This window comes from Choloepus didactylus, chromosome 11 (genome assembly GCF_015220235.1).
Source record: "Choloepus didactylus isolate mChoDid1 chromosome 11, mChoDid1.pri, whole genome shotgun sequence".
Classification (NCBI taxonomy): domain Eukaryota; kingdom Metazoa; phylum Chordata; class Mammalia; order Pilosa; family Megalonychidae; genus Choloepus; species Choloepus didactylus.
The window spans coordinates 81,100,115-81,127,458 of NC_051317.1; the positions used below are offsets into that span (position 1 = coordinate 81,100,115).

Sequence of the window (27,344 nt, forward strand, 5' to 3'; positions counted from 1 at the left end):
CAAGAAGAGACAGGAAGGAGAACTGCCACAGAATCCTTTGGTATGTGGTGAGACTTGAACCATAAATGTGCAAATGTGTTACCTTACTAAACATATACATACAAGGCATACCATTTTCCCTTCTTCCTCAACAAGATTTTGATTTGGTAAGTATGGAGTGGTGCTTGAACAGTCAAACTAACCAACCCCTTGTAGGTGATTTTGCAAACATACCCCTGGTTAGGAATCCCTGCTACTGGCAATAGTATTCCTGATCAAACTGCCAGACAACACACATATTTGCTTGGAGGCTGAGGAGGCATGCACTTTTACTGGATGATTTTACTCTTAAGGTGGAAAAAGAGAATGTTTCCATAGCCTGGAAATCTGGATCCAGGAGCACTCCAGGAGAAATGATGGCCCCATTTACCCATTTTATTCTGGTCCTTCCCTCTGGGGTAATGTGGCTATCTGTCACTCCAGTTCCTAACTCAGAACTGTATGAGTCACTTCCTGTATAGAGCTTGCCAGAAATGAAGAAGAAGGAAGCAAGGATATTACCTGATGAAGGATTATGTAGATGGGGAAGATGTGGTGGCCCCAAGACCTCCTGGTGACCAGATCTGCCATTGAGCAATCTGTCTAGCAGCTTGTCAGAAGACGACACAGTCCAAGCTTTGTAGGGGAACACCTGATTAGACTCACCCCTCCAGGGGTTGTCTAGCAATGTTTGGCAGCTAGTTCTATTATTTAATAAATCCTGCTCACTTCTACTTTTCTGAGACCTCTGAGCTGTATGATGAGTACCAGAGCTCAGCCCAGCATGGGCAGTGGCCCCATGGGAGGCCGTCAGGAAGTTATTGCCCAGGGTGATGGGTGGGAGACTCTGTGTTCTGATTGGTGGAAGCCCCTTATGGGCCAAAGGCTTCTTTTCTGGCAAGAGATATTTTGAATTCTCTGAGGTCCTCTTCTTAAAGTCAACCATAGCCTCCTGATCACCAGGCTGTTCTTGGCAGTTGGTATCCACGATGCTGTCAAAGGTGGTGATGATGTCATCGACTTCCGAGGTGTCCTCCTCCCTGTATCTGTCTCTGCTGTGATCTTTCTGATAGGCTCTCTGCTCTTCTTTCTTATTTTTGCAGAAGATTTGATTGAGCATGCTGAACCGTCCCTCCTTCTTCTGGGGTCTACTGTTCTGGGAAGGAAGGGGTTGGGTAGGCTCTATTCTATGGGAACATAAAATAACACGGATATTATGTGAGGATAGGAAGTGGAGACAACGTCACTAAACAAAACATAGCCTCTATTTTATCTACTTAAGCAGATTGTCTGAGATCACCCAAAGACACCCCTAAACTCTCCCAAGTCAAAGGTGATGGGCAACAACTCTCAACATCCTGTGAAATCTCCTTCAAAAGGTGATTCATCACCATGATCAGTCCTCTGCTCAATTAGAACATTTCTTAATTAGATTTTTTTTGGACTCTCAGGGATCATCCTTCCAAATTTGTTCCTAGATAATCTGTTTTCACCAAGGTTTAAACTAAGCTGAAAGGACATGTCAGTGGGTGAATAATCTTTAAGTCAAAGAGATGAAGGTCAAGGGTGAGTCAGGCTTCAACTAGTTGGTAGTGGGTGGAGGTTGCACAGGTGATGAGAGGTGGTTCTAGGCCTGGAAATCTGGCCTAGATTTGGAGAGGGATCCAAAGGGGATCTGGACGACAGAGCTCTGACATTATTCACCTCAGGAAATGTGCCCATTTTATGCTGGGTCTGTTCTTTATTTCCCTTTTAACTACTAATAAGTTGCCTATTGAAAAATACTTTTTAAACCAGAGAAGCAGGCTTTGGTCTAGGCTGCAGCTGGAGAAGAAAAGGAAGTGTGTATGCCAGAGGTTGGGTGTGGCAGCAGGCAAAAAGTGAGCAGTGCCCAGTGGGCAGGCAAACTCAAAAGGAAAAAGGTCAGCAATTGTCTGGCAGCTTGTCCTTATGTAGAAAGTTCCCCTGAGGAACTATTCTGTTTTTGTTCCTTGGAAAGTTCTATGTTATTTTCTTTTGAGGCTGTAATTGGTTTAATGCTTTCTGCAATACGAGTTAACAAGGAAACCTGATACATGTACATATCCCTAAGGGTCAGATTTCAACATTACTCTTTGGCGTAAGATATTGTAATTTGTAATTTGAAACACATCACCACTTATTCTAGTTGCATACACATAATGGTTTTTTTCTACAGGTCACACAGTACGTAATTGAATTTTTATTGCAGTGATATATTTTTCTTTCTAGTACTTGTATATTATCTTTTTTTCTTTTCCTTTATTTAAAAAAATTACTTTTAAAAATTGTTTTAGGTTTACAGAAAAACTGAGCAGAAAGTACAGAGAGTTCTCATAAATCCCCTCCCCCTATCCCCTCCTCCCCCCAACAGTTTCCCCTATTATCACATCTTGCATTAGTGTGGTACATTTGTTACAATTGGTGAACCAATATTGGTACACTATTATTAAGTAAAGTCTATAGTTTACATTAGCCATGATGTATTTTTATCTTCATTTATTCATCTTGCACTAGACCTTTGAAACATTGAACAGTTTCCTGGACTCCTGCTGGGGATCGAAATCATATCCCCCACAAAAGATATGTTCAATATCTAATCCCCAGTCCTGTGGTGTGAATCCATTTGTAAATAGGACCTTTGACAATGTTTTTAGTTATGTTGTATTCAACTGAGTGAGGGTGGGTCTTAATCTAATATGGCTGAGGTATTTATAAACAAAGGAAATTGGACATGGAGATAGAAGCCAGAGAAGGGAAAAGAGATCACTATGTGATGGAGACAGAGTCCAGGTTCAAGCCAAGGAGCCCCAGGGATTGCTGGCAAGCTAGCACCAGAATGCTACAGACTCTGGGAGATGACATGGCCTGGTGATACCTTGATGTTGGACTTCTAGCCTCCAAAACTGTGAGAGTAAATCTCTGTTATTTAAGCCAACTAGTGTATGGTATTTGTCATAGCACACCTGGCAAACTAAGACAACTCTAATACTACCTTTGCAGGAGCCCCAGAAGACTTTAATTTTCTTTCAGATTTCCCAGTTACAGAATGTGTCCCTGTGCTAAATACTGTTACTTATCAACTTTCACAACCTATCTTCTTCTCCTATTACAGGTTGTGCTTTAGGCTGGTAGTTCTTAATGTGTGGTCCAATAAACTTGCAAGGTTCCCAAGACTCTTCCAGGGGGTCCATGAAGCAAAACTATTTTCATAATAATGCACCAAGTTGTTATTTTTCATTTTCACTGTGCTACCTTTTGGAGTGATGGTGCAACAGAGATGGTGTACAAAACTGTGGGCACCTTAGCACAAATCAAAGCAGTGGCATCAAACAATACTACTGATAGTCATTGCATTCTCTACCAACACATACTTGCAATTAAAAAAAAATTCAGTTTAACTTAATGATGTCTTTGGTGAAGCAGTAAAATTTATTAATTTTATTAAAATTTACCCTCAAGTATAAATCTTTCTGACAAAATAGGAAGTGCTCATAAAGCAGTTCTACTACATGCTGAAGTAAATGGTTGTCTTGAAGCAAAACATCTGTGCAATTATTTGTGTTGCCAGCTGAACTAGCCACTTTTTTCTCAGGGAATAACATTTTTATGACTTACAGACAACTGTGGATATTCAGAATTGGGTATTTGAATAAATTTTTTAAAAAATGAACAAAATGAGCCAGACACTCAAGGAAAATGACTGACAGTAATTGTTGCCAATGACAAAAGTCTAGATTTGAAGGAAAATTTAGAATTTTGGAAAACTTGTTTTAACCACTCTGAACTTGACAGCTTCCCAATACATAAAGGCTTTTTTAATGAGATTGTTGGTGATATTAGCAAATGTCATTTTTTGATATCATATCATTTGGAAGATCTGCATAACACATCATTTGGAAGATCTGCATAACTAAATGAACCAATATTTTCCAAAATGACCACTGCAAGCTATTATAAAATCATGCATGGGCATATGTGATGGCTTAGAAGCTTTATGGACCCCAGAAAAGTATGTTCTTAAAGTTAATCCATTCCTGTGGGTGTGGACAAAGTAGGATCCTCTGGTGAGTAGGATCTTAAGTTAAGATGTGACCCACTTCATTCACCTTTTACTGGGGTCTTTTATAAGAGGATGAAATATATAGAGAAAGACATGGAAGCTGAGAGAAAAAAACAGAAGCTCAGAGAGAAAGCCACAAGGAAGAAGCTGAAAGCAATGAAGCCTGGTAGAGAAGGGAGAGACCAGCAGATGCCACCATGTGCCTTGCCATTTGACAGAGGAATCCAGGTATTGTCTTGATGATGCCTTGATTTGGACATTTTCATGGCCTCAGAACTGTAAGCTTGCAAGCTAATAAATCCCCCTTGTTAAAAGCCAGCCCATTTCTGTTATATTACATTTCAGCAGCTTTAGCAAAACTAAAACAGTGTAAGACCCATTAAAAATGTAAGATAGACTAATGGATTTTAATGCAACAAAGTACAAAAAGTTCACTGATGTGGTGACAGAGTCCACATTGCAACTAACCTTTAGGAAACTAATAGCTGTCAAGTGTTTGCATAATATCAAAGAAAAATACCCACAATTGACTGCAAAGACTATTGAAATACTCCTTTCTTTTCCAACATTTATGTGAGGCCAGACTGACTTCAAACACTTCAATCAAAACAACCTGTTGCAACAGAAACAGAATCCAGCTGTCTTCTATTAAGCTTCCATTAAGAAATCAAAGACATTTTTAAAAAATTGAAAACAATGTATCTCTCATCATTACAATATTTTTGCTTTGGAATATAGGGTTCCTTTTAATTAAAAATATATTATTTATGATAACATGAAAATATAATGGGTTTATTGTTTACATGAATAAAGAAATAAACATTTTAAAAGTTTCACACTTTAATTTCCAATACCATAAATATTAATATGTGTAACTTGAATAACAAAAACTCTGAGATCTTTAATAATTTTTGAGAGTGTAAATGGGTCTTGAGACCAAAAAAGTTTGCGAACCCCTGATCCAGACAAAAGGAAGAGTAGAAGCTATGGCATAAAGGGAAGAGGAAAGAAAGAAAAAGGAAAGTAAGGATTAAAGTCATGTGAATATGAGGTCAATGGACTGGAATATAGAATATTTCTCTGTATGTCAGATAACAGTAAACACAAAATTAAGCTATTGTTGGTTTTGCACATCGGTAGGCAAGGAGACTATCCTTGCAGTGTTGTTTCATCCAATTTTATAAATCTTTGAGAGGAAGACAAAAATGGGTGCCTCCAGGTGTACTTACCTGTTCTCTTGGGAGAGGAGTTTGACACAGGCCATGTGGCCACAGTACAGGGCGTACGCCAGCGGTGTACTCTCGTTGATATCTCGCAGGTTGCTGTCCATGCCCAACTCAAGCAGTGACTGGACACATTCTGCCTTCCCTGCAGCTGCAGCCCAATGCAGAGGTGTTCTGGAGAACCACGTGGGAAAAAACACAAGTCTGAGCTCATGAATGGGACAGGTTGCTTAAACAGTAACAGCACCTGCTCAATGTCTGGTTGTGACAAGAAAAATTTGTTGCTATTTATGGTATGGGAAAAATAAGTATTATATGGGACTTAAGGATGATGGTGTGCATGTGTATGGACTTCTCCTCTAGCTCTAAGGAGTCCTTGGCCTTCCACCATCTCTGACGTTGCTGAGAATTTCCTAGAAGAGGAAATGCTGGGGCAGAGTATGAACAATTTTAAGGCTCTTTATACATAGTGCCAAACTACCTTCCAAGAAGATTGTCTCAATTTATCCTCCTTTCTCCTTCCTTAACATTGACTATTATCACCATCTTTTAAAAACTGCCAATTTGGTAGGAAACATGATACTTCAATGTTTTCTTTTGCATTTCTTTAATTAATAGTGCAGTTGAACTTTTGAAATATATATGTATTTGCCATTTGAGTTTTTTCATTGAAATGACTTTTTATGTCCTTTGTCCATTTTTTCTGTTAGAGTGTTAGTGTTTTTCTTACTAACATGCATGGGCTCTTTGCATATTAAAGGTATCAATCTTTTATCAGTTATATTTATGCACACATTTTCTCCAATTTTTCACTTGACTTTTAATTTTTAATGATTTTTCCATAAAAATTAAAACATAATCACATTTAATTGCCTCTTTATTTTTTGTTTCTTTCTTGATGTTATGCTTAGAAAGTCATTCATCAGTCAGAGGGCAGATAAATATTCCTCTGTATTTAAACCTTTGTTAAATTATTAAACCAGTATTTTCTTAAGAAAATGAAAAAGAAAAGTCACAGATTGGGAGAAAATATTTGCAAATCCCATATCCAACAAAGGATTTGTATTCAGAAAATATAAAATTGTTCAAAACTGAACAATAAAAAAAAAACTAATGTAAAAAATGGGTAACAGATCAGAACAGACTCTTCATCAAAGAAGATATATGGATGATAAAAAAGCACATGAAAAGATGCTTAGTAACAGTCATTAGGGAAATGCAAATTAAAACCACAAAGAGAAACCACTGCATATGTATTTAAATGGCTAAAATTTAAAATTCTGACAATACCAAGTGCTGATGAAGATAAAGAACAAATGGAACTTTTATACATTGCTGGTGAAAATGAAAAATGGTACAGGTACTCTGGGAAACAGTTTGACAGCTTCTTCCAAAGTTAAACATATATTTATCACATTATCCAGCAGTCCCACTTCTAGATATTTACCTAGAGAAATGAGAACTTCTGTTCATACAAAAACCTGCACAAGATTGTTTATAGCAGCATTTGTCATAATTGCCAAACCCAGAAACAATCCAACTGTCTTTCAAAGGGTAAATGGATAAAAAAACAAACAAACAAACAAAAAAACAAAAAAACACACAACTGTGTTTCATCCATACAGAGAAAAGAAATGGACTTCTGATATATAAAACAAAGATGAACCTCAAATACATTCTGCTAAGTGAAAGAAAATCTCAAAAACTTGCATCCTGTATCTTTCCATTTACATGACATTCTGGAAAAGGGAAAACCGTAAAGACTGAACAAATCAGTAGTTGCCAGGGTTTAGGGGTGGGAGAGGATTTGACTACAAAAGGACAGCATGATTTTAGAGTTAATGGAATTGTTCTGAATCTTTTCTGTGGTGGTGGTTACATGAATCTATGTATGTGTTAAAACTCATACAACTTTACACTAAAAAAGAAAGGGGGGTATTTTACTGAATGTCAATAAAAAGAAAACCCATATTTCCTTCTAGATTTATTTAGATTAAAAAATCCTGTGTGTCGCTTTGTGTATTTTGGAAAGTGAGTTGAGGTACAGAGCTAATTGGACTATTTTTCCAGTTACATAGCCAACTTTTCTCAACACCATTTATTAATGTAGTGGGGTCATATTTTGAGATACTGAATATACGCATATTTTTCTACCTTTTCTCTTTCTCTAATTCAAGGAGATGGTTGACTTTGTGCTTAGTCTCAGGGAATAAATAGTGTCTTCCTGTTTTCCCAGCACTGGGAGTGGATTTGGAGCAAAAGCAAAGTATTTGATTGACATTATGAAGGGAGAAAGACTTCCTGAGGCTAGAAAGAGAGTCTGCCCTCCATCTCCTCTGCCCCACTGACCTCCACTGTCAAGGCTGTGTGGGGGTGAGGTGATGTGAGCCTGAAGGAGTATGGAACCCAAGAGCAGAGGAGACCGGAACCTTGCTTCAGGGAGTGTGGAGTGTCTCTGTGGTGGGTCTAGGTAAATGGGACAGTCCCAAAAGATTCTATGCTGCTAAGCACAGCATGGAAACAGTTGAAGGCCATAAGAGGAGGACAGGATGAGAAGGCCAACCTCCACCTTTTTACTACACACTTTGGCATGTAAAAGATTCCAGGATCATTGCATGATAAGGGAAAGGGGTGGGGGCTGAAAAAGATCTAGGTTAAGTTTGTCACTAACGTAGTGAGATGACAGCTCAAAAACAGAAATTAGGTTAAATTATAGATAATAGAAACCATCAAAATTTTTGAAAATCTGGCTTATAAAATGAAATTCATACTTGGTACATTAAATATTCCATCCTTTCCCCTTATAAGCTCCACATAGGAAGGAAATGGGGGCATTTTGCTCACTTATGCTATCCTTAGCACCTAGCAGGGTGTCTAACACATAAAAGGGGGCTCAATAAAATATGCTAAATAATGATTATATTTTGATACTGCCTTTATCATACTGATAACAAAATAATCCTGAATAATATCGGACCCTGATTTTTTTGTTTGTTTTACTCTTTGGGGTAGAAATGAGTATTTGGGCAATTCATTTAAAAGTTGCATGCTGTTTTTTACCTTCTGGAAGGTCAAGGTTTGGATTTAGCTCTGAAAAAGGACTCTGTCCACGTTTTGGGATTCTGTCCCAGGAGATATTCAGTATTCCTGATGTATAGCAACTACTTTCATCTAGAACAGAAAGTCTCAGAAACTGTGGCTTAGCTGAAGCACATAAAAGATTAACTTCTGGGGAGGTAGAGTTGCATCTCTGCCAATTAGCTTTCCTTTAAAAAATGTATTTTTCTTAAGTGTGGATTCATGCTGTTCTGTACATGCTGTTCTGTACCTCCCTACTATTACTATGACTATTATTATTATTAGTAGTAGTAATAGTAGTAGTAGTAGAATCCTTGGACTTGTAATTGCCTAGACAGTTGCTACCAGACAATCCAGAGGTGATCCTAGAAGTGGCCAAAGGATGGATAGCTCTGGCTATCTTGTCATTTTGGAAAATATTGTGAAAAGGGTCTGGATGTACCATTTTGCACATGACATTATTTGAGATGGAATAAGCCATATTTTTGGACGGTGTACTGATGATGTCACACTCTCATGTCCTGTTTTAGTGTTTGGTGGTTAGGGAGAGGCAAAGGGCAAGTTAAAATTCCTACAAATGGGATCTCCCATGAAGAGAATGGCTATTTCCTGTGCCAGTCACTCTGGAAAAGGATCAAAACTGGGCAAGAAAGGAGGGCTTGGAAGGCAATGGGGATAGAATTTCTCCTCTCCGTGGCTTTATGTGGGGGCTGAAACCTTGGCAGAAGGGCACTCCTGGGAGAGCAAAAGTGGTTTCTCAGAGAGGAGGCAATCTGAGGACTGGCAAAGGAGGGCTCAGGTGGGGATGCCCTTGAGGGGTCTTGGGCCATAGCCACAGTGGGCCCACAGAGTCTGCATGTGCAAGCTTGTCATCTGTTGATCAAGCACCTGCCTTCTTTTGCTTTGGACAGCAACTTCAGAACACTTGGTAGGGCCATATATATTTTTTCCAATACAGTAGTCTATCACACTGCTTATTTGAATATATGGCAGATATGATTTGTTCCATTCTCTGTCAGAGAGGTCTCGAGACAGCATTTATTCTGAAACAAGATGAAGCACTAGCAGATTATGCCCTCCCTTTTGGAGAATATATTGCCAATAAATTCAGTGGATGGAGAATTGGACATTGATCTAGTCAGGCTTAATATGTGACAATTCACTGTGAAGCATTGTAAAGTATTCTTTTTATAGGAACCACTAAGCCCAATTCTTTTAATTCTTCTGACCATCAACATGGAAGAAGAGGTTCTGAAGAACATGTGGAAAACTTGTTAGTATTATTTTTTTCAGTATATGGATAGGAGCATATAGATAACTTCTGACTAATATATGGTCTGTAATATCCAATTTCAAATCTAAGTTATAGTTCCTTTCTTATCTGCAAGCCTTCAGGAGCATCCTGCAAACATATCATAATGGTCTCAGTGGGGAGCTGAGGGGAAGGGTCAGTGCCCTGCTTCAGGAGAAGAAATTCAGTAGACAGTAGCACAGGCTGATGTGGTGGCCTCTGAATGGCAGGGGATGATGGGTACAAAAATGCAGTATTGGCTCAGGATTTATAGAACATGTAAAATTCCCCAGAGAAGTCCCATAAATACATTGGGTGGGAGAACTTGATAAATGACTCCCTGTGGACAAGCTGGGCAGTGGTTCAGATTATTGCACTGGGCATTCAAGAGAAGTGTGACATCATAGGCTGATGAAGTTCTAGACATTTAAGCTACTTCTGGGCTATGTGTTCTGTGCCATTAATCTTAGGCTAGTACCATAATGTTTCAAAATCATAGATTTACTGTGTGTCTTAATATCTAGGAGGGCTGGTGCCCCTGTATTTTCTCTCTACTTTCTTACTATTACAACCTTATTCTTCCTTTTCTACAAAAATCTTCTCTCCACCAGGAAAGAGAAGAAGGAAAGGGAAGTCACAATTATTGCAAATGTTTAAAGCACTTAAACCTATTAAAAATTTGAAAATTCTCCCAGTAACACAAGCTTACATGAAGTTACAATGCAGAAAATGTGGAAAAAAAGTGGAGGGCAGGAGTTGCTATAATGAGAGACTTGACCTGGGCACTGGAGCAGGAACTAGGCTTTCTTTGAGATTTTACTTCTGCTTTGAACTCTCATAGAACTTGATTGTTTGTGTTTTTCCTCCTCTTGTTTTTATTTTCTTCCTTGAGTCTGGGGAACTGGATTTTCTTTGTTAAGCATGTGGTAAGGAAAAATAGAAAATAACTTATCCAGTGCTGGTTCTAGGAGTACTCTGAAGTAGGCAGACACTCATCCCCAGCCCTCCTTTCTTAAATTTGCTCTTTTTTTCTCTTTATGGATCATTTACCTTTTCTCCTCATGTAACTGAAGTCCTTCTACTTTCTTAACAGCTCAGGAGCAACACCTGCTCTTAGGAAAAAACCTACTACCAATTATTTATGCTCTAATGTTAATTAAAGTCATTGTGTTAACCATCTCCAGCTTCTGGGACTTCTGTGGAACTCAACATTTTTTTCTTTGGTGTTAAAAATATTTCAGACACTAGGAAGTAAAAGGTGCTTTCTTGGGGCATCTAAAATCATGATAAGTAAATGGTTAATTTTGTACTTGAAGAGGGTAAAAAAAAATCATGCATAATATGGGCAGGCCTTTTACTTATTTTTAATAGTCTTGTTTGTTGTTATATTATTCTTATATTGCCATTGAAGCAATGCTTAACCAAAACAAAGGTTAGATAAACGGCATTGTAGGTGAAAAGTTCTAAGTTGGGAAGACAAGGGTAAAAGTCTTCATTTATAAATAGCTCTGGAGTTCAGTCCTTTCACCTTTCTGGGCCCAGCTTCCTTCCCTATGGTAATAAATCTATAATAATTAAAAAAAAAAAAAAAACTGATACAAGATCCCTTCTAGTTCTAAGAGCCTAATAGTTCTGAATACAAAGCCTCTTTTTGCTCTTCTCTGGATAACAAGAACTTGTTGACTTTACAACATAATCCAGAAATGAAGGAAAAAAAAAAACCCTACTATTAAGAACAGAAAGTACATGTAGCAGGAAGCTGATATACAGAAAGCCTTCTGTGAACACTGAGGATGTTTAGCAAAAAGGTGGAAAATTTGACAATACCGTACAGTCACAGTGTTTCTCTCCGTAACAATAATTTTTCCTGTCCTGACTAAAATAGAGCAATTTTTATTGTCACGAGAACATGTGTAAATATTACTGGCAATGAGGTGATAGTCGTGTAGGATCACTCCTTAAACATCTTTATTTTAAGATTAAAATTTGGAAAGGATTACTGGTAGTTCCTAGCACTTCCTGGGTAGCCATGGATACCTGTCATCCACATCCAGAGCCTGTAGGTTACACTCGGGGACCCTTGCCAGTTCGTTAATAATGTCGCTGAAACCTGCCGCTGCTGCGATGTGCACACAAGTCTTCCCGCTTTCATCATCATAGTTGATTATGGACGGACTCTGGTGATGGCTCAGAATAATGGAACACAGAATTCTATTTCCACTCTGGAAAAAAAGGGTCAAAGAAAAACCTTTATGTACAATCCAGTCCTCATCCCAGCATATGCATGTCAACATGAAAACCTTAAAACCTTAAGTAAAGAAATCCACTCCCCCCACCAAAAAAAAAAAAAAAAAAAAAAAAAAATTTAGAAGGAAAAGGAAAATACATTCTATACAAACTCTCCAACAAATTTTCACTTTCTCAAGTCACTGTAGAGAGTTATCTCTCCCGTAAGAGCTAAATTATCTTCCATGATTAGAGAGCTAAGGACAGAATACAGGTATTCAATTGACTGACATCAGAGCTAGCATGGTGATCAAGCCACCTAGAAAACAGCTTGCCTGTTAGGTCTGTTTTGCTTCCCTACTTGCTGTAAAGGTTGACTGCTGAGAAACTGATAGCTAATTTTTTAAAGCCATTTATTGTGATATTCAGACACCATATAATCCATCCAAAGTATACAATCAAAGGCTCACAGTATCATCACATTAGTAGTTAATTTTAACGTTCACAGAATGACTGCTGAGTACTAACTGGTGGTGGGATGATGAGGCCAAAATGACCTGGAAATGGTCAAATTACCATAATTTCCATGGAGTATAACTACCAAAAGTCCTTTTTGGAAGGAAGTAGATAATAAATAAGTAGTTAATAAATTAAAAAGTTAAACAACCAAGTATGAGAAGAAAAGAACTTCAGGCAATCATCTAAATTGGATTTACCTTTCCGGGAAGGTCTATAGGAAGCTTTTAAATCTTATCTGAAGGGAGTCTATTCTATAAACCTTTTAAAATAAACTATGCCATCTTTAAAAGTCACCAGCTCTTACTTGGGTGTGTCCACAATCTTTTCAGCTTAAATGAAGAAAAAAGTAATGGTGTGTATTCCTGGTGTTGAATATCCTTAATTGGACTCAAAAAGCAAAGAACATTGCATAAGCGGTCGCAATTTAAGATGACAACAAATCTAATGGTGTAAAAAGGAAATTCTAGTTTTATATCTCCCAATGGAAGGTTTTATCTTTCAGGTTTCTTTTGATATCTCTTCAAGTCAACTTACTCATTAGCATTTTTATTTTCTCAATGAATCCATAGAGATGTTGCACAAAGCCTTATCAGTAGAATGGGGGTTCCTAGGAGGTAGGAAAGGAGCAGGTTAATGGAAGGAGAGAGACTGGCTGTCATCTCGGAGGTAGAAGCTGGGCCACTTGCTAGGCTCAGGAACTCAGGGGTTAAAAAAAGAGTTGGATTTTTTAAATGCTGCAATTCCGACATATTTCAAATGCTGTTTAATAGTCACCTTATTTTCCTACATAAATTTTTTCTTTGATATTTTTCACACTATATTATCCCAGTTTATTTAAACTCAAGGTTGTGTTTTAGAACGTCTGAGTCAGTTTTCACAATTCTACGGAATGCCACCAATTGATTTTCCCTTTTCCTCTTCTTTTCCCTCCCCTCTCTCTAGCACTGTTTGCAAATTAGTCAGGAAGGCTGTCAGGATATCCCATTACTCACCCTGCGACTTGAGTCACAATGAACCATTATATAGTAAGTGTCTGCCCACTGTATCTGGAGCCAACAGCCAGCACCAGTGATGAAACTGAAACTTTGCAGAGGACTAAGAGCTCCCCAATTTGAGCCCCAAGAAGGGTCCTGAGTAGGTTTTAAATTCCAACACCGGAGTCAACTACATAAGTTATGGGGTCCAGGGCAAAATGAAAATATGGAACCCCCTGTTCAAAAAGTAGAAACAAAGCTAATTCCTTTCTTCCCTTGTGTCTCTCTCAACCTAACATGGGGATTTTTATTTGCTATTTAATGTTGCCCTCCCTCGAGCATCCCTGGACCCTCCCAGGCCTGCCACCCTGCCTTTGACTCTTCCAGTGTCCACCCCTGACCCTCCCTTTGTCTGATCCCAAATCAGAGGACAATAGCAATTGGTGGGTGGGGGGTGTAGGGGATATGGGTGGTGGGGGTGGTGTCTGAGAACCTGTCCCAGGGAGGCAGGACCATGTGAGCTGAGATCTCAAACCCCCAGCAGATGCTCCACTGTCCTATTGGGCTTCACTTACAAGATACAAATTCAAAATAAAATTATTGAGAACTTTAAGAAGATGATCGCAGAGGATTAAACCTCAAGCACTGGGTCCCCTTCTGAACCTGGGGCCTCTGTGGCTGCAGTGGTCCCATGCTCACAAAGCTGGCTGTGCCTACCTTTTTCCTTCTCTTTCTCTTGCCTTCTGTCATACATCCTCTTCTTCCCTTGGCCCTTCCTTTGTCTACCAGTGACTTTTAAGTAACTCTGATCAATTGTTTTGAGTTCAAGCCATGCCTGTCACCAGAAGTCTGCCACACTGAATACCCATCCATACATGAATTTGTGCTGCTTTATCAACTTACCTATGATTCTTTTACCTCTTATTTCCAAAACGTATTTTGACGGGGTCTAAAATACATTCTAAATAATCAAGAGACACTTTTTAAAAAGCACTACCCTCTTGAGAAGGAAAACAGAAGCTAAAAGAGTGCCAGCTCTATGAATTTATTTTGTTAACAATTTACTAGAAGAGGAAAGGAATTCAGGTTACCAAGGTGATTCAAAGGGCAAAACACCCTGGCACTGCTCGGCTGTTCCTCTGTGTGGACAAGGGAGCACCAAGCACAGAGGGAAAACAAAAACTCCACTCCTCACACTCTCTCTTCCTCCTTCCTGGGCTGACCTTTGGCAGGAGCCATTTTGGAAGTAGGAAGCTAAAATAAGAGTTGCTGCTCAGGATTCGAGTCTGCCTCTTCGGGGATCCCCACCAGCCAGTCCCAGTTGGCAGTTCTCTTGAGAGCTGGATTATGACTGACTGCTTCCCTGGATAGGTGAAGGCAGATCCCAACCCCCACACTTTCCCCCCACCACCAAATACCTTTCTGTCCTGAATTTTCCAGACAATTCCTTTGCCTCTACATCTGGCTTCCCCTTACAACATTATCCTGTATAGTTTCCTTTTCTTTGCAAGAAGATTCTCCCAGGAAAATTGCTAATAACTACACTTTCTGCATGTACATTTTGTACCCGACACTGTTCTAAGCATTTCCATGTACTATCTCATTTAATCCTGATAACAAAAAGGTAATCCTGATAACCAGAAGGTAGGCACTATAGTTATTCCCATTTGATAGAGGAGATGATGGAGGTATATAGAGAAATTAAGTAACTTGCCCAAGGTCACAGCTAAGAAGTGACAGAGCTGAGACTGAGTCTGTCTGCAGAGTCTTGGCACTTAACCACTATACCACCAGACTGTCTCTGACAAAGGAATAGTCTGTTTAGTAATTCTGCATGTTCATACTGAGGAACTAAAGTAAAAACTGCTGTTTAGATCTGTGGGGTCAGTAGCGGCCATGCGTGCCTTGCAAACTGAGACCTTCTTTAGAGTTCAACATTAAGGCACTTCAAAAGCCTTTCCTAAAATGTTCAGAGATAGATTGTGGTGATGAACGTATAACTGTTATCATACTGTGGACAGTGGATTGTATACCATGGATGATTGTATGGTGTGTGAATGTATTTCAGTAAAACTGAATTTAATAATAATAATAAAGAGAATACAATATAAATACATTAATTTTTCTTTCAAAAAAAAGCCTTTCCTAGGAGGGTTGCCATGGTGTGCTCTCACAAGCATTTGAGGGAGACCTAGAGAGCATTGGCTTGTAAGCCAAGGCGGCTGGATCAGTGGTCTCTTAGTTACAGCATTTACAACTTGGGAGTCTGGATTGGGTGTTAGCTAAATGTAGGTTCTAGACTGAGGTGGGGTTGGGCGGGGGATGTATGTCACAGAGACCAGAAAGCCCCAGTAGAGAAGAAATAGGGATGTTCCCCAGATGGGCCACTAAATATGGGGAAGTAACAATACTATAAATATGCTATCTCATGGGATTCTAGAATTGTAGGGTGGACCACCAGATGAGGATTGTGGATTTGTTCATTCTCTGTATTTGTTTGTTTTTGTCCATGGGGTAGTCCCTAATGTTGCCTTCATATGCTCTGAAAACTGCCGGGACTATCTCAGTTCTGCTCATGTTCTCTTTACCCCTCAAAAGTGAGTAGAGTGGAGGAGCCTGACCCAAAAGCAGCCTTGCCAAGAACGGAGTTGAATTAATGTGGAATGATTTGGCTACAGACAAACTGATAAAGACAAGAGCTCAATGTCCTGATTGTGACCTTCTGTATTCCAGATGACTTTCTAAGTAATCTTAGTGGGAGATTTAGGATTAGTTGGTTATTTGTTAACATATATCTGGTGTATTAGTTCTATGGTAGCTTTTTCTTGGAGGAACTCCTGTCTCCTTCCTTTTCCTGTATGTAGGGATCTGTTTGCATTGCTTGCCCATGATGTTAACTATATAAAGCAGAGGCTGGGGTTTTAGATCACACATTGCTTCCAAATTGCTGAGTGGTTTTGTAATATAAGACTATGTTGGCCCCATTAGTTCAGCTGTAGCCAGATGTGTTTTACTGGAATGGAGCTGGTGGGGAAGAGCTACTGGTTTTCTCACTGCGAACATTTGAGAATTGAGTGTTTGGGGCTAACCAGAGTGTGAAAGGTGGCCAACCCCCCTGGTTCAGAGTCTGGACCATCTCCATGGTCAACCTCTTCAGACCTCGGCTCCCTGCTTGGCCTGGACTCCAAAGGGCATTGGACCCCAAAGCCTGGGGCTGACTCCCCTGGAAAACAAGTGGAAGACAGAAATGGTGGGAGGGAGCTGAGGCTGAACTTCTTTATTTCATTGGTGTATTGATGCTTAATATGGAAAAAAAAAATCTATGTTCCTGCTGCATTCATGTGTAGAAAGAAGCTGGCTTCTGCTTATTGCTGTCTGGCAAGATCAGGATGTCTGCTCCAGTACATCTTTGTGGTTATTCTTGCTAAACACGTGACTGGGAATCTTTCTGCTGAGATGGATCCTGGCAAAGAGTAACTCTCAATAAATATATGCTGAACAATGAATAAATAAATACACGAGTAAAACAAGCCCCACAAACTATGGGCAAAGCCAAACAGTATAGAATTTTATCTGGTCCTTTTTGCTTCTCTCTCTTTTCTTGATTATCTCTTTTACTTTATTATCTTTTCTCTTCTTTCTTTCTTTATATTTACTCCTAGGCCAGTCCCTGTTTTCCCTCATTCTCCTCAACCCCCTTCCTCTCCACCATCGAGTACTGGGGGAACTTACAAATGAAGACCACTCTAACTTAGGTTACCCTTTAAGAGTCCGCCTTCCTAAACAGGTTTTTGTTTCAGGGTTGATTTCGAAACTTGACTTTCTCTTTGTTTACTCTAGGCTTAAGTGGCTTTGTAATCTTCCTCTTATCAAGCATTGCACTGGGAGTCATGTGGTCTGGGTTCCTGCATGGGTGCTGGGTACATGTGGGTAAATGACACCCTCCCTGTGAACTAGATTCTCTGCCTGTGAACGGAAGGGTTGGACCAAATGGCCTCTGAGGTCCTTTCCAGCTCTAAGATTCTTTAACCTTATGAGCTAGATTCACTGGTATACTCTTCAGCATTGTGAGTATATTTAGAGTTAAAGTATATTTACAGGATTTTTACACAATTCAAACAGTTGACCACAAACCTTGGCTGCACAGGAAGAGGGAGGAGTCAATGCTAGACCACACTTGTCTCAGACATTGGGGACTTGAAGATTATATTCAAGGGGTCCAAAGGTGTGTGTGTGTTGTTTAATTTCCTCAACTACAAAACCACATACTGAATGAATAAACATGAAATAGTTGTTTTATATTTGTGTAGTTATTTCTGCCCTCCCTTGAAAAGTGTGCTGAAAGAAAAATGCAATTGAATGAGATCCCAAATAAACATGATTTCTACTAAGCAGAGGAGGTAGCTAGTGGAGGGCAGTAGATACTTGCCCCTCTCACTGACCTGCCATGGTGCCTGGAATTCCTATCTTTAGAAGAACTCCCTGGTATTGAGACATTGCACTCTTGGAAGGCTTGGTTAATCTTAAAATGTTATTTCACAGAAAGAACCAATAAACCATTAATTCTATTGGTGTGAGATAGATTCATTTTTTTGGATGATTGAATGCAGTGAACACCTATTTGAGGACCTAAGAGTCCTGAAGCTCTATTCTGGGTCTCAAGAGACAATCGGATGAATAAGTCACATTGGCAAGCACACAGTCTAGAAGGGAAGACACGGTACTCCGCTGATTGTAACAAATCCTAGAGTGAGAAAGTGCTAGGTGGACAACATGGAGGGAACAATTCTGAAAGATAATTCAACAGAAAAGGTGACATTTATTTGGGCCTTAAGAAACAAGAAAGAATAAGCAGAAATTCTATAGATAGAAGGGATGAGGTGGGAAGTACAAGAAGGAAAAAGCATTTCACCCAAAGGGAAGGGTGTGGCCAAGGGGAAGGCAGAATGAATTTTTATGATGTATCGGGGAAAATGTTAATATTCCAGTGATTGGTACAAAAATGGTATTGGCTGAAGAAGAAAGGAGAGGGATTAGGGTGGGAAGAGGTTGTTCACATCACTAAGTGCTGGCGTAAGGAGTTTGCTCTTTACCAACAAATGGAGCCCACTGAAGGTTTTTGAGCCAATGACCAACAGTGGCCATAATTGTTTTGGTGTAATAACAGCTATGCTAGTATGTTACTTTGTGATTTGTTGAAAGAGAACTCAATGGCAGTGTGAGAATAGTAAGGAGAGGGGAAGGACTGAAAATAGGAATATCATCTAGTGCAACTGTTCAGATGAGAGATGGTAGGAATTTGATCTGAGGAAGCGAAAGTGGGTATGCTAAATTGTCTACAGCTGCACATCCAGGTTTACTGTCTGTTTCTTTCCATCGTGCTCTCCACCCTTTAGCATTCTACAGACTGCATCAAATGGGCTCACTTGCTTTTTGACTTCCTGTTGAGTTTGACCAATGGGAAGCACTGACAGGAGAAGGATGTGGGAGGAAAGAAAGACTGAAGTATTTATTCTGTTTCTCTCCCTGTTGGGCTACTGTTTGGCAGTGGTTGGTTCTTCTACCAAGGGCCACTGCTTCTGTCCGGGGCCTTGTCTTAGTAACTGATGCCTCCCCACGCTCTTTTAGTCCCCTTTGTACTAATGACAACCTGCTTGTTAGCCCTGGAGTTGACCTTAAACCCTGCCCAAGCCTGTGTAAATAGCCCCTTTATGAATCTCCCTATAATTACCCCCATTTGAGTATGCCATATATCTCCTGCTGGGACTCTGACCTGTATGGTGTGGATAGGAAGGAGGAAAGAGAGATGAGAGACCTGAGCAGGTAGAATTGAGAGATCCTGATAACCAATGGACATGAAGGTGGTAAGGCTGGAGTACTTATAAAACATGCTGAGGTCTTTGGCTTGGGTTACTGGAAGATGGGAATGTGAAAGGAAGAAGAGATGGATTCTCTTTGAACATGTTGAGTTTGAGGTATCTGTGGGATGTTGTGGGAAGATGCCCAGGAGAGCTGGAAATGTGGGTCTAGAGTTCAAGAGAGATGTCAGAGCTGGAGTTAGTGCTCTGAGCATCTTCTGAATTGGATGGCAGTTGAAGCCGTAGGAACCAACGAGCTCTCTGATAAAGAGAGAGTCAGAAAACATTGATGACTGAGATTTTGCAGTGTTGAGTGAAAGGGAGATGAGGCTGATGTCATCACAGGCAGGCAAGAACATGCCCCTAAGGGGCTGTGATGTCGTACAGGGAGATTGTGATGGGGCCAGGGGCTCTGCTCAGTATGGAGGCCCAGGTACAGCCAAGCAGTGGGATCTTCTAGGGAGATGGGTGGGGGTGAAAGAGGGCAGTGAGCACATTGGAGGAGACTGTGAGGTATCAAGGGACCTGAGAAATGTGAGCAGAAGTCAAACTTAGTTTACTTCATAGGCTTGATGTCTCAAATATTATTGCTTTGGTTATTTGGACCAAAAAAAAAAACAAAAAACAAAAAACAAACAAACAAAAAAAAACAGAGGCTTTATTATTTCAAAGTACTATAGATTTAAATGAGGTCTCATTGCCCGGTACAAGAACAAAGCTGGAATTCCAGTGAAGGAACAAATGACAATGGGAAATAGAATCATACATGTGGAAAAATTTTAAAGGGAACACAATGCTGGTCCTGTGTTAAAAATGAACAAGAAGGCTAAAGAAGGCAAGTGTCATGATGGTATCAACTGACATTTGGAATTACCCTTAATCCTCTTTTCAGTGTAAAGGGTGAAATACACCACTTCAGAAATTTATTGCCAACTGTAGAGAAGGAAGAGGGGGCAGTAATCCCCCTGAGCTGTGATTCTTAACCTTTTGGGTGTAGTCACAGATCTTGTCCAGTAATTGAAGAAGGTTGCGGACTCTTTCCTCAGAACAATGCATGCAAACACACTCACACACACATACAATAGCACACAATCTTAGGAGTTTTAGAAGTGACCTGTCTTTTTAATCTTTGTAAACTAAGACCTACCAATGGCAGTGCTCAAGAAAATATTTAGTAAGTGATTGAGTAAATCAATGAGTGATACATTATGCTTATAAAGATCAGGTCAAATGAAAACATTGTAGGGGAGTGTACCTAAGGTATTAGCATCCATTCATGTCAATTCATTTGTCATGGTGGTTCTCAACACTGCATATTACAATCTCCTGGAGGGAGAAGGAATTTTTAAAAATACTGATACTCAGGCCACACTGAGACCAACTGAATAAAATTCTAAAGGTGTGGGGCCTGAGCATCAGTATTGTTTAAGAGCTCTTCAGATGATCCTAATGACAGACAGAACTGAAATCAATGAAACCAGTTAAAAGCTGTATTGTTAGGTGGAGAGAAACAAATATGAAGATATGAGTATAATAGGTAAGTTTTCATGGAGGAAATATTCTTGAACCATAATAAACATAACACTAATAAAAATGATAATCTCTTCCAATTATATAGCACATTACCTATCACTTTCATATGCCTGGTCTCATTCAAACCTCAAAGATACACCGATAGTCAAGCCCAGCATGTATTGGTGAGCTTCCTCAGATCAAACCTAGACCAGTCATTGCAGACTCAGACTTTGCAAGTTCAGTATGTTGTTCTTATGACTTTGCCAAACTGCGCCTTGGAAGATAAGAACAGGTTCTCACCCTCGAAGAGCCTAACTCAATATGGGACCTGGGAATCTGTTGTTTTACAAGCACTGCAGGGGATGCTGTTTTAAGGCTAGGTTTGGAAATCTCTGGTCTACAGCAGATTGGGGGTGGGGTGGAGAAAGGGCAAGCAGCCAGAATTACCCATGGAGATTTTTCAAAATATGAATACATGGGCCCCATCCCCGAATCAGAATGCAGGAGTGATGAGGGTGAATGTGCAGAAAATGCTTGATTTCGGTAACACTCTCCTTCTGACCGAGAACCAACAACCATGGAGCACTTCTTGGGAGTCTAAGCTAGGCTGTACTGGGATCACTGTTACAGAGGTGACCCTTGACAAGCCAGAGATAGGGGACTGGGCCCCGGATAGAGATTGGCAGCGAGGCATGGGGTGGGGGACTAGATACCGAAAGTATGTAGGAGGGTACCCAGGGCAGGTGGAGATGGCAAAAACAAGCTTTGTGCATCTTGGAGTTTTGCCTAGGGCTGGCCCTGATAAAGAATAACTGACGCTGAGGTTGAAGGGACAAAAACAGAGCAGTTTCCAAATCACTTCTGTTTTCCCCTCATATCAGGCACATGTGTCAACCCTGAAAGTCCCAGGTGCCCACCTCTGCTGTGCTTTGCACATGAAACCTGAGTGAAACCACTGTCAGAACCAGCAGACACTACTCCCACAGTATCCTGGCAGCAATTCAGAAAGGGCTTCTTTATTGGCGGACGGAAATAAACAGTGGTGATGGCTTTGCTTACGCCATCAAAAGACAGAATGAGTTGGCAAGTTTGTTGAAAGGATGCCTAATTCTGCTGTCCTCTGAAGGAGGGGATAGATTAACTCATGGGTAATCATTTATTGGAGAAAGCACTCCAGCAAATGCAAGCTATTAGCATTCTTTCTACTCCCAGTGTTACCATCTTTGGATTCCAGATTTCTTGGGTCTATTTTGATTTCTTTGGTTGAGTGGACTAACATAGACTCCCTTCCGTGCAGTGCTGCAGGATCATGGGCCACTATTTTCATTTTTCAGCATAGAATTCAGGACCAGGACCAGCTGGACTGACCCATCTTTGGAAGATTTGGAAGGAAGGAGAGGGCCATGGTCCAAAGACTTGGAAGGAATTTTCCCAGTGATTGTTTTGACGGTTTACTCTGGGATACTGTGAGCCAGTAGCAAGCACTGAGATGGAGAGAGCAAGAGAGCAAGAGTGAGAGGGAGGTGTGTGTGTGTGTGTGTGTGTGTGTGTGTGTGTGTGTGTGTGTGTACAAGCAAGGCAGGCCTCGCCTGATATCCTATAACTTCTCTCCTCTGCGTCTTGGCAGGGTTTCTTCTCAACAAGTGATGCAGCCAAGTCCTCTAAGGTGACAGGTTTGCTGTTGTCCTTCTGGATATGAAAGGGGGGGGGGTAGAAGGTCAGAGTGAATCTTACTTGCTCAATCATATATATCGTTCCCAAATCAATGCTGGGGCCTCGTACCTTTGATAATCTCGTCTTTCTCATGCCTGACCGTAACTCAGAGAATTGTTAACACTGTTTTACGTTAAACTTGAGATAGTCCATTGGCCAGTTCTCACCTGGACAGCCCAGTGGAGAGCCGTTTTAAAGTCTTTATCCACAAGGGTGGGGTCTGCCCCCTTCTTCAGCAGCACTTGGGTGTGTTGAGGCTGGTTATGGAAAGCTGCCCAATGGAGTGGTGTCATTCCCTACAAAACAATAACCAAAGAGAGCTGACGTGAGGACTGGCTGTCAAGAAGGAAACTGGAGCTCACCCCCTCTCCCCAGGTACAGGGGGCCACTAGCAGACACTTGGTTGCTGTCCATTAGTTCATTCATCCAATAGATACTTACTGAGCTCAACTTTGTGCCAGGCACATAAGTGTTGAGGATACAGTAGGAATAAGATAAACAAGATCCCTGTCCTCATGAGGATTAGATTCCAGTAGGGGTAGACAGGCAAATGCATGCAAAGGAGCTGCCCAGTTTTCCAGATTGAGGATTTCTATTGAGAAGATGCCTGGAGAGGAACCACAGGGGTGCTCTAGACAGGCCCTGGTGAAAAGAGCTGGGGAAAGAGGGTCCAGGCAAAGGGAGCAGTAAGTACCAAGTCCTGGAAGCAGGGAAGATGTATTCAAGGGAGAGACCTAGGACTGCAGTCACATTAGAATGGAATCTGCCACCACAAAGCCAGGAACGTTGTTTCACTGAGTATCTCAGTGCCTGGAACAGAGGCTAGATAAATAGTGAATGAATAGATAGATGAGAGAATGAATGCAGTGGGAGAGGAGGAGAGTGATATGAGATAAGGTTGGAGGGGGAGGCAGGGGTTGCCTGATCCTGGAGTGGGGGCAGAGGGTAGTGATATGGATTTTATTCTAAATTCAGTGAAAGGCAATGAAGGGTTTTAAGCAGGTGCTGGCATGATTTGAGTTACACTGTTTGGAAGAAATCATTCTGTGGCAGCATGGAGAACAGACCTAGATGAGTCAATCTGGTGAATCCCAGCTTCTGTGAGGGCTTATGGTTCCTCACTTTAGGCTTAATTTAATGATGCAATGAGCCTATTCTGAGAAATGGTGGCCAAAAAGATGGCCTCTCTTCCTTGCCCACTGCTTTCAGTTCCACGAAATATATCTAAAATGACTCCAGACGTTAAAAACCATTAAATTGTACACTTGAGATGGGTGAATTGTATGGAATGTGAATTATATCTCAACAAAGCTGTTTTTAAAAATATTAAAGTTTCTTTTTTTTATAGTCATCTGCACGTTTCATAAAGGTAAGAGCCACTACCTTGGCCCTCTCTGCTGCATCCTAGATGAACTGAGTGGAGGAGATGGACCTCAGCCTGAAAATAATAGTACAGAGCTAATATTTATTGATCCAGAGATCTTTATGAATTCTTGTATGTATTATCTCATTTAATTGTCCAACCAACATTTTGGATTAAGTACTGTGGTGGAGCCTGCTATGTGCTCACCAAATCTGTTTCTTCTTCCTCCTGGACATACAGCAGGTCTACATTTTCAACCTTCCTGCAGTTAGATGTGGCCTAATTCATTTCTGATCACTGGAAGTGGACAGAAGGGTATGGAAGCCACATACAGGCCTGGCCTATAAAATAAAGCCCACATTGTCCTCCATGCCTGTTCTCTTTCTTCATCTGCCAGCTGAATGAGGAGGAAGACAAACCTCTAGAAGATGCTGGAACCATGTGGCTAAAGAAGCCGAGGGTCCCTAAAGAGGTACAAGAAGACTGTCTCACCCAGCAGCTTTGGACTCTGATGTAAGCAAGAAAAAATCTTTCATAGTGTCAGGCCACCAGGATTCTGTGTTGTTTGCTATAGCAGTTAGCCAACTCTGACTACTGCAGGTACCATTACCCTTCTCATTTGTAGAAGAGGAAGCTGAGCCCCTGAGAATTTCCCAAGCCAATGAGTAAATATGGAAGTGAATCTAGGGTTTGAGGTTTGTGGGGCGCTTGGATTTGGCCAAGTAAGGCTGGGATTAAAATGTTAAATTCCCTTTGGCCAGTTCCATATTTTAAGCCATTAAATTATGTTCTGCTTTTGAGTTTCAAGTGTCATGTAACACTGAACCTCCTAAGATACTCTTGAGGATATTTCAAGAAACTGGACACATATGGAAAAGAATGCTGGTTAAAATGCAATGAAACTTCTTATTCTTATTCATATAGCTGAATATTTATTTGGGATTCAGAATAGCTCAAAACTTTTCAATAGGTCCTTTTCTTTTTTAATTTGGTTGACCAGGATTAGCAATCAGAACTCAAGGAAATCAAATTATTTATATTTTGCACAAATCACCCCTTTCCCAGTTCTGAATGTTGTTTCAGGGTCATTGTCTTCATCATGAAGTGTTACCATAATTGAGGGTTAAAGATATCAAATCAATTTTGAAGTCACTGGAGTGTAAGCTTCCTGAGGACAGAAGAGCCTAGAGCCCAGAACAGTGCCAGACACATTGTAGATGCCAAGTAAATGTTTATTAAATTAATAAATAACTTCTCACTAGTTATTGATTACATTTTAAGAAATTTTCTAAAATTTGGCTTTGCTTTTAAAAATCATATGCACAAGAAGGAAAGGAAGAATATGACTTCTCCTTTATAGAAAATGAACTTGTCAGAGATGATCACTGTTACCAACTCATCAGTTGAAACCTGTAAGAAATTTTGAAGAGTACTTCAAATTGCCATGTTCTTTATACTACTGTCATAAGGTGAGGTACATGGAGATCAGTATATGCTGAGATACCATTTACCAATGTGGGAATTAAGTGTGAAAATGTGGTTGTGAATTAACCTATGTTTTTGCAGTGTTAATTCTTGTCTCCTAAACATGGTTGCTAGGCTTCAAGAGTTACTCTCTTAAAACCAAACAAATCCTTTATGTTTTGGTGAAGAGTAGGATGGGGATGAGCACTGGCATTTTTTGTTTACCTACTTGGTGCCAAGAACTTTGTATATGTTATCTCATTGAATCTTTACAACCATCCTAAAGTGTAGACATTTTTAGACCCATTTTACAGATGAGGAAACTGAAACACAGAGAGGTTAAGTAACTTAAGTAGGGGCATTGCCTGAGTTCTTGGCAAAGCTAGGATTCCAATCCAGGTCTCTATGACTCCGGAGAAAAGTATTTTTGCCTCACTTTGGGGCTGGCAGACTTCCATTTTGGAAATTTTCATTGGAAATTTTCTCAGATGCTGGAAAATTCTTTTCTTTGTGATTTGATCTGGATTTGGGGTCACCTTACTTTCTAGAATGGTGGCTCTCACTAGGGTAAGAGTTGCTACTCTTCATTTGCTTCATTTGCCAATAGGCTTGTCTTAAAAGTACAGCTGGCAAATACTTATTTTTGTAAGATATAGAATTATGTATATTACCCTCCTCCTGGAATTTGGGAGCACTGTTAGAAACATAAATGATGGTCCTCTGAAAGACCCCAAATCAAGACTCGATTACTTCTCTAAAGAATTTTGTAATGTAAAGAGGTTGCAAACATTCAGTCAAGCCAAGGGAAATTTCCTATTGCTATTTTTTTTTCAATCAGACTAATGAGAAATAAAAATAAATCCCCTTATAGTTAGTAATATGAAAACAAAAACTTTCAAAATCAGCGGAAGTGCAGCTCTGGGTGTTGCACAATACACTTTGTGTAGGAACTTTTTCCTACAGCTGCCTGCTTCTTCCTTCAACTTAACTTCTGTTGAGTCTACAGACATTATAGTTCTATTACATTAAAGATTCTGGTGGGCATTTAAGGGGCAGTCTTCAGGCTTGGCAAATGGCATCTGCACTGAGCAAAGAGAGATAATGACTAAGCTGAAATGCACTTAACGGCAGGGGCTGCAGAATGTTCATTGTGATATGCCCCGCTGCACTGAGCATGTACTAGGTGCTCAAGAAATGTTTTCTGGATGAGTTAATTAATAAATTCAGGTTACCATGAATCCCTTGGACTCCTGGGGAGTACAAATTATCAGTATTTGTGGGATGCAACACAGCCATCTATGTTGCACTGTGGAGATCTTTCTACTAGCTGCCCCTGGTGGGTGTTTTGCTGGGGACTCAACTGGGCTTCCAAAGCATCTGAGGGCTGCACACCTAGGAGTCTCTTGCACACATGTTGCGAGAAACACTGTAGTGGCCCTTGCGACCATAGAATTCCACTTTTTTTGGAAAAACAAAAAATTTTGGCCCTAAAGTGAAGAATAACTCACATTCAGTGAAGAAACCATGCTCTCAGATGTTTTGAAAGGAAATGTTAAGTTTCAGTTGGCCTTGGATCCAATTTTAGTTTGCTGATAGGACTAAATCTATGTCATGACTGTTGGGTGCATAGTAGAGTTGCTTTGGAACAGCGCTTTTCTAATGATGAGTAATTCTGTCCCTTGAGGCTGTGCTGCTGCAGTTTCAGTTAAAAGGCTTACAAGTCCAATCAGCTTCTCAGAACATTTTTTTTTCCTCCAAAACCACTGTAACTTTTGTCTTTTCTGAAGCAGAAATCTGATTTAGAGCTTTAGTGCTTAGCAGGTTTCATGTTTCAGAACTGCACTTTCAGAACGGCTCTAGCTGACACTGAAGGGAGGGAGAAATGTGTGATGTGGTTGATGCTTGCTGCATCCATCACCTTGGTGAACTGGAGATAGAATTATAGCAGGTGGCTGAGTGATCGGCAAAACCATTCTAGATAAGAGCTTCATAGAAGTCCAGCTTGGGTCTTGTTGACTTTT

At 40.3% G+C, this 27,344-nt stretch overlaps 1 protein-coding gene across 1 annotated transcript in view; it reads right to left on the reverse strand.

Annotated features, from left to right (window-relative positions):
• The window catches only part of ANKRD55 (ankyrin repeat domain 55), a 127,096-nt gene that overhangs the window by 9,162 nt on the left and 90,590 nt on the right, over positions 1-27,344 (reverse strand). The window contains exons 6-9 of the mRNA XM_037799279.1: positions 22,664-22,792; positions 11,729-11,913; positions 5,329-5,496; positions 541-1,205 (exon numbers count right to left, since the gene is read on the reverse strand). Coding sequence (XP_037655207.1) covers positions 541-1,205; positions 5,329-5,496; positions 11,729-11,913; positions 22,664-22,792 — 1,147 coding nt within the window. The remainder of the gene's footprint in view (positions 1-540; positions 1,206-5,328; positions 5,497-11,728; positions 11,914-22,663; positions 22,793-27,344) is intronic.